This window comes from Gavialis gangeticus, unplaced genomic scaffold, assembly GCF_001723915.1.
Source record: "Gavialis gangeticus isolate Ggan-Ray unplaced genomic scaffold, GavGan_comp1, whole genome shotgun sequence".
Taxonomy (NCBI): Eukaryota; Metazoa; Chordata; order Crocodylia; family Gavialidae; genus Gavialis; species Gavialis gangeticus.
Genome location: NW_017729030.1, coordinates 54,919,964 through 54,928,462, shown reverse-complemented (window position 1 = coordinate 54,928,462; position 8,499 = coordinate 54,919,964). Strand labels below are relative to the sequence as shown.

Genomic DNA, 8,499 nt, shown 5'->3' with positions numbered 1-8,499 from the left:
ACTACTGCTGCTTGGGGCTGTCACACCCACCACATGTAGCTCGCTCCTGATGGCCAGTTTTGCAGTTTTAAATATCCCGCGATTTTTGCATCCCGTTCAATCAGCAGCAAGTAGTAGGATGCAAAAACCACTGCTTATTTTGACCTCCCAGCCTTCAGGAGCAAGTGGCAGGGCTGGCAGGCCCCTCCGCCAATCAGTGAAGGGGTGGTACGTAGGGGCAACTCCAAGTTTAAAGGAGCCACCATGCCACAAGTTGTGCCATGATTTAAAGGAGGCCCTAGGGTGATGTCTGGGGAGGGAGTGGGGTTGAAAACACAAAGAAGGGGGGGGCACAACTCCACACCACCCCTGCCTCTACTGCTCCTTAACCCACCTAAAACACTAGACTACTGGATAAAGTGAAACACTGTTACTTCCTTCCACCTCCGGTAGTTTTGTTAAACTAGCCTGAAACATTTTACTAGCCAACATTAATCAAGTTGGGAATTCAGGTCAGATTTGATACAGGATGACAAACTGTTCTCTCTGCAAATTTAAAAATCACCAAAAAGTGCAGCTCTACTTACAAGCGCACAGGAGACATTTTTGCTTCTTCCAAAAGAAGAGGTGACCCCATGGTCACATCAATATCCTCATCTTCAGAAGTGTCAGCAGGATTTTGACTTGTGGTTTCAACACCTTCCAAAACATCATCTTGCTTGCTAGAAGCAACGAGATCCTTAGTGTCTACAACGTCATTGTCATGTGAGCTTTTTTCTTCTACCACACGCTCCTTTGTTTCATTAGAATCAGTGTCTTTAAGTATTGCAGATTTCTGAAGTGTTGCAAGTGACTGTTCTGCCATAAGTATGAAATGGAATTAGCTTCAAACAAAGAAACCCAAAAAAAACAGTTGCCCCCCAAAAATGTAATAGTTCAAAGGTAGTAGCACTAACCTGTGCTGTCAGTTGTTTTTACTGGAGACGGAGCTAAAGATGGACTATCAGTAAAGCCCTTAGTCACCAAGTCCAATAATCCTGAACTTTTCTGCAATATTTTCTAGCAAACAACAGAAGTAGAAAAGGAAATGGTTTCATACAACAACAATAAAAGCATTTTGACTTATTTTTTAAATCCTTAGAGCACATAGCTGTATTTTCTGTTCTTAATCTCATCTGAAGTTACTTAAAGTAGATTTTATCACAATTCAACACTTCTATTTGCAGTCATTTACAGACTTTCAATAAATGATTAAGAGTTTCTGCGTACTTATTGTGTTGTTTGACAATTCAAGTCCCAGCTCTGGCAATAACTTTCTGGGATACCAAGAGCAAGTTCCTACTTCTCTACACCAGGTTGAATTGATTCAAATATTTTATTTTTGAATAACTGAAATCTACCTCAGGATTTGCAAAACTAGATTTCAAAACTTGCAATATTGCCCCTTCAGAGTACACATCTAAAACAGAATTCAAAATATAGTTCACCATAAAGTCACTACTGATAAAGCATCCTATGCTTAATCAAAGTATTGAAAACTAAGGCTCCAACACTATTAATCCTTCTTTAGGTATGAAATTTTAAACAGAAAAAATGGTTCCTTTAATTTTCTATCAACTCTGCTCTATCCAACCAGTTCACTGGGGTTAGGGAGGATAATACTTCCCTACTTAACAGTGGTGTTACAAGTACTAATTAATTACATATGTGGAATTCAGAGATGATTGCAACAGAGACCATAGATATCTAGGTAAACTGCAAAAAGGGAAGTGCTTGCTAAGATGCATACAGTGACCACAAGAATAAGCTCCGAGCAGAAAACAAAAACAAAAACAGAATCTCAGTAACAAAGCAAGAAACTGCAGCTTCCCCTTTGGTACAGAGAGTACTCAATAGGTGCAATCACAAAGGGAACAATTTCCATGATTTTAAACACGGCTTTTCTTTGTCTTTTTTTAAGCCAACTAGAAATGGAACTATTCTACCTTCTACAGAGAAACAATTGAAGACTGGGAGGTGACAAATTCCTTTTATATACAAGGGACATCTTTCAAAGACTTAATTATACTGCCTCCATCTGCTTAGGAAAACATAACCATATACCTGATTGGTAAGAGAGCATAAAACAAGTAGAAAAACAACTGAAAGTTTGCTCTTAATCTCATCTGAAGTTACTTAAAGTAGATTTTATCACAATTCAACAACACTTCTTTTTTCAGTCATTTACAGACTTTCAATAAATGATTAAGAGTTTCTGCATACTTTTACCATGTTGTAACTTACCTCATTCTCTTTTTGGCTTGAATCAATGGGGGTTGAGCAATGTGTTAGGCTTGGAGAATATGTTGTAATATCATCCACACAACCTAAAAAGAAAAAGTTATAAATATAACAAGATAAATAGTACATAATTTTCATCTTTTAAGTACAGTACATTTTCAGTTACCCAAAATCCCTTGCAAAGCACCCTCTGAAAGCCATTCAGACAGCTGAATTCATCTGGATATGTGACACTACAGCATCTTATGAGGAATTATACTTGCCACTGCACGATGCATAATGTAAAACCATACCAGCCTTAACACTACACACAAAACAAAAGCCACAGAAAAGAGTTTACTATACTGTAATAGTTACAAATTACTGTATCAAACTTAAGAGTAGAGCTGCATTAAATAAAGCATAAGAAAAGAACAATTTGTATAGTTTTCACATGTTTCAAACCAATGAATCCCAACCAGACCCTGCGGTGCCTTAAGATCCTTTCAAGCCAAAAAGTAAGTGAAAACAAAGAGCCGGCATTTTCCTCAAACGCCTGAAGTCTGTCAAGGGGTGTGCCTCAAGCCTAAAAAGGTTGAGAACCATGCTTGAAACAAATCATTGTGTTGTCTGCACTATGTAGACATAGTGCCAAAAAAAACCCCAAATAATCATACAACTACTCATTTCATTAGGTGCTACTGGTGAGAGGGTTATAATTTATTCTTCAAATAACAACTCAAAGAGACCGAAAGACAAGAGTTAGAGGCTTACTTTCAAAACGATCTTGTATAATTTTCATTACATTTTGGCCTGGCAGAATGTCTATCTGTTGCTCACTACAAGAAAGAACAAGGAAAAAAAAATGCATTTAAAGAACTGCATTAAATAAAGGTACTCAATATTTGTATCCAGTATGTACCACACACCACTACAATTAGTAGCTGTTATGGTTGTTATTATTATAGTATAATGCTATATCACTATTAGTGTTATTTACAAGTAAGATGACTGTTTTATATGTAATATATTTACATAAACTACTAGCAAATTGGCCATCATGATTGGTGGGGGGGCAGCTGAGCCAAGACGGAGCACCGCCACCCAGCACCCGGCAGTGCTGCTGCTCTGCCTCTGGCCCCATGCACATCCACTCCCTGCATCCAGCCCCATGCGGCCCCGTCCCACCCCACCATGTCTGACCCTGTGGTGTCCCCCCGCACACCATGCCACAGCTGGCTCTCAGAAACGGGGGAAGGGGGGGGAGGGGGAAGCTGGCATGCAGCAGTGGCCAGCAGCACCCAGCATGCCCCACCTCCCTGCCCCACCGCTGCCCTCCCCTCTCTGCCACCTGTTGTCCGGGCTGGGCAGCAAGGGCAAGGTGGCAGTGGGCGGGGGGCACAGGGCGATGCGGTGATGGTGGGCGCTGCCACCAGACACTGCCCCTTTCCATTCTCCCTCTCACTCCCCTCCCGCCCCTCTTCCCTGCTGCCTCCCCCTCCCTGCCGGCTGTTGCTGGGGGGGCCCACGGAGGCTTCCCTACCCCCCCTGTCCGTAATGCTCCAAGCCCTCAAAGCCAATCAGCACGTGCACTCTCAGTGGAGCATGCACAGTTGGCACACAGCGTTAAAGACAAACAGACAGACTAAGGCTTTTATTATATCACAATTATGTATAACTGCTGTTGCATGATATTTTATAACATCATCACTGTTTTCACAAAATATGTTCCACTGATTCCACTGAGCCAAGATCAACTGCCTGCAGAACTGGCACCTGTCACAGGGGCAAGTGAGCAATGGATCACAGCTCTGTTCCGGCCCCAAGATCCACTGCCACTGCGCTGCTGGGAACTGGATCCAGCTGCAGGTGATATCAACCATTTTGCCCACCCCTGGGCAAACAATGCCAGTCCCAATTTGTTACCTATTGATTACATTTCAGCAAATATTGGTTATCTGTACAAAACAAGTGCATAGTATTTTCCAGCCCCACTGTCTACTTCGTAACCTACCTCTACTCCCATTTCCAGCAAATTATCTTTAACTGTATATTTTGTACACTTTGTACCACCTCTAACCACACCAGACATATTGAAGAGGAAGCAGCTCTCAAAGGGCTGCTGTTACAAGCCTTGGAAATAATGGGAGTAATTCAGGATTGGGGTACTTATACCAGAGCACCAACAGAACTATATACATAATAAGCATAGTTTACATTAAAAGTTTGATTAAGTGTATGTTCCAGGTAAATGAATAATCTTTTTCAGTCCCAAGGCTATGCACTTAAATTAAGTACACTACACTGTAATTTTCACCTTTCACTTACTATGCTTTGTCATCTGCACGGAGATGAGATTTTGTTGAAAACTCAAAAGAAAATCATCCATATATTATCAAGTATAAGAGAAGTAAAGAAATTTCTATAAAAGGTGTTCATTTTCGTTTAAATTTTACAGATAAAATAGCTTGTGGTAAAAAGGTGAAATCTGGCATGATGATAACCCTCACTGGATAATGCCAAGAGCAACGATTCCCAAACCCATCTTGTAGTTCCAAGCAACTGTGTGCCTAATTAATTTTGGGTACATCTACACTGGATACCCAAGCCTACCTTAGGTACCAGGAACAACCCAGACATAATAGAATGAAACAATCTAATTTACCTTTCCTAGCAAAATAAATTATCACCTCATGCAAAACTCAGACTAAACTACTTCTGCTAGCCAAGATAGCTTATGCACATTTACATCTGCTATCTAGCAAAATCACAGATTTATGCTTAACAGAACAAAATAGAATGTATTTCTGAAAATTGGTAGGAATGCCCAGACGTGAAGAAATGGCTCCTGCACAACTTACAAGCAAGATATAAAGGAGCTGAATAACGTGCCTGCAAAGCTTCCAATGAGCAAGGGGACTGAGGAAGAGCTCCTGCATGCCATAAAGGTTCACAATAGCCAAAGGACACCTGAAAAACCTGTAAGGTGCTTTATTCTGTAGAAAACCTTTGGCAGACAAAAGAGCATTGCCTCTTTACTGCAGCAAGAGAGACAGCACATCTCTCCACTGCCTAGACAGGTGATTCCAATTATGGAGCTAATGACCCTGTGGTTTTAAAAGAATATTAACTAATATAGGTACTTAAAAGTTGAAAAGCCAAAGTTTAGATTATAAGAACAATCCTACAGTACAGTTCTACTCACTGACATTCACTGTTAAAAACCTTAAACCAAAGCTTTTCTTCCTTTTCGGTAGGTTGACTATTGTTCACAAATCCAAGTAAGCCCCTGCATTAGTAAGGGAGGAGTCACGGGAGGCAGCAGCAACTAACTAAACATGATGAACCACAGTAAAAGCAGGAGAGGAGGGGAAAAGGAGTGTATTTTATTTCCTATTTCCATCTGACACATGCGTGCTGAGTTCAGGTTCAAGACAGACCATTCCTTTCCTTCCAGCAATCTTGCGATAGTTTGTCCAAGGCTATGGAAATAGTTATTAGTGTATTCAGCACAACTTCAAAATTTCTCTTTAGTCCAATGTGACTACTCTAGCTGTGATACTTTTGTCAGTTTTGTCACAATTTTCCTCACCAAATGGTCATCAGAATAAGCCAGTTCTTAATCAGAAGCTCAAAACAGTCAACCACTGAATTTCACTGCACATCTTGGAGGAGATTTAGCTTGGATCCCCCCAGCTCCCTTCAGTGAAGCTGAAGGAAAATGGTTGTTACTAGGGGTGCACTAATAAATATTTTCTTGGCCAATACCAATAGCCAATTATTAACCAGGCAGATAAGCCAATACCGCACCATTGGGGTCCCCCCAATGGCGCAGAACCCGTTCAAGCTTGCCAGAGCTCTACCCCCAAACCCTGGCCCTCCAACCCCGCTTCGCCTGCACCCCAGGAACTTAACTATACCCTGTAGGGCCTGCTTTAAAACACAGTGCAGCTCACAGAAACGAGGCTCCTTTAGTCTTTGAGTTCCCCACACGCACCACTACTGCTGCTTGGGGCTGTCAGCCCCACCACACGCAGCTCATTCCTGATGGCCAGTTTTGCAGTTTTAAATATGCCGCAGTTTTTACTTCCCATCCAATCAGCAGCAGGTAGTAGGATGCAAAAATCACAGCTTATTTTTGCCTCTCGGCCTTTAGGAGCAAGTGGAAGGTGGAAAATCTGGGTGTTTCTCCTTGAAAGGGGAAAAGGTCTGTTATTTTCTCCATTAAAGGGGAAAATCTGTGTTTTTCCACACAAAATGGAAAACCTGCACCCCTGGGCATAAGGTTAGTTAGTTCTACAAAATAAAACAAACACAACTTACTGAGAGGTTTGCAAACACACACCACACACCTTAAATTCCCCTGTAGCATGGCAGTTAGAGATTAAATCCTTTGGGAAGAGGAAGAATTTAACTAGCATGCCCACATCCTGGGAAGAGTACCTAAAACACTAGACTACTGGATAACGTGAAGCACTGTTACTTCCTTCCACCTCCAGTAGTTTTGTTAAACTAGCCTGAAACATTTTACTAGCCAACATTAATCAAGTTGGGAATTCAGGTCAGATTTGATACAGGATGACAAACTGTTCTCTCTGCAAATTTAAAAATCACCAAAAAGTGCAGCTCTACTTACAAGCGTACAGGAGACATTTTTGCTTCTTCCAAAAGAAGAGGTGACCCCATGGTCACATCAATATCCTCATCTTCAGAAGTGTCAGCAGGATTTTGACTTGTGGTTTCAACACCTTCCAAAACATCATCTTGCTTGCTAGAAGCAACGAGATCCTTAGTGTCCACAATGTCATTGTCATGTGAGCTTTTTTCTTCTACCACACGCTCCTTTGTTTCACTAGAATCAGTGTCTTTAAGTATTGCAGATTTCTGAAGTGTTGCAAGTGACTGTTCTGCCATAAGTATGAAATGGAATTAGCTTCAAACAAAGAAACCCAAAAAAAACAGTTGCCCCCCAAAAATGTAATAGTTCAAAGGTAGTAGCACTAACCTGTGCTGTCAGTTGTTTTTACTGGAGACGGAGCTAAAGATGGACTATCAGTAAAGCCCTTAGTCACCAAGTCCAATAAACCTGAACTTTTCTGCAATATTTTCTAGCAAACAACAGAAGTAGAAAAGGAAATGGTTTCATACAACAACAATAAAAGCATTTTGACTTAAAATATAAATCCTTAGAGCACATAGCTGTATTTTCTGCTCTTAATCTCATCTGAAGTTACTTAAAGTAGATTTTATCACAATTCAACAACACTTCTTTTTTCAGTCATTTACAGACTTTCAATAAATGATTAAGAGTTTCTGCATACTTTTACCATGTTGTAACTTACCTCATTCTCTTTTTGGCTTATATCAATGGGGGTTGAGCAATGTGTTAGGCTTGGAGAATATGTTGTAATATCATCCACACAACCTAAAAAGAAAAAGTTATAAATATAACAAGATAAATAGTACATAATTTTCATCTTTTAAGTACAGTACATTTTCAGTTACCCAAAATCCCTTGCAAAGCACCCTCTGAAAGCCATTCAGACAGCTGAATTCATCTGGATATGTGACACTACAGCATCTTATGAGGAATTATACTTGCCACTGCACGATGCATAATGTAAAACCATACCAGCCTTAACACTACACACAAAACAAAAGCCACAGAAAAGAGTTTACTATACTGTAATAGTTACAAATTACTGTATCAAACTTAAGAGTAGAGCTGCATTAAATAAAGCATAAGAAAAGAACAATTTGTGTAGTTTTCACGTGTTTTAAACCAATGAATCCCAGCCAGGCCCTGCGGTGCCTTAAGATCCTTTCAAGCCAAAAAGTAAGTGAAAACAAAGAGCCGGCATTTTCCTCAAACGCCTGAAGTCTGTCAAGGGGTGCGCCTCAAGCCTAAAAAGGTTGAGAACCATGCTTGAAACAAATCATTGTGTTGTCTGCACTATGTAGGCATAGTGCCAAAAAAACCCCCAAATAATCATACAACTACTCATTTCATTAGGTGCTACTGGTGAGAGGGTTATAATTTATTCTTCAAATAACAACTCAAAGAGACCGAAAGACAAGAGTTAGAGGCTTACTTTCAAAACGATCTTGTATAATTTTTAGTACATTTTGGCCTGGCAGAATGTCGATCTGTTGCTTACTACAAGAAAGAACAAGGAAAAAAATGCATTTAAAGAACTGCATTAAATAAAGGTACTCAATATTTGTATCCAGTATGTACCACACACCACTACAATTAGTAGC

At 40.3% G+C, this 8,499-nt stretch overlaps 1 protein-coding gene across 1 annotated transcript in view; it reads right to left on the bottom strand.

Annotated features, from left to right (window-relative positions):
* Positions 1-8,499, bottom strand: part of CENPC (centromere protein C) — an 87,903-nt gene that overhangs the window by 74,310 nt on the left and 5,094 nt on the right. The window contains exons 2-5 of the mRNA XM_019521847.1: positions 8,331-8,395; positions 7,581-7,663; positions 7,244-7,346; positions 6,875-7,145 (exon numbers count right to left, since the gene is read on the bottom strand). Of these exons, the coding sequence (XP_019377392.1) occupies positions 6,875-7,145; positions 7,244-7,346; positions 7,581-7,663; positions 8,331-8,395 (522 nt within the window). The remainder of the gene's footprint in view (positions 1-6,874; positions 7,146-7,243; positions 7,347-7,580; positions 7,664-8,330; positions 8,396-8,499) is intronic.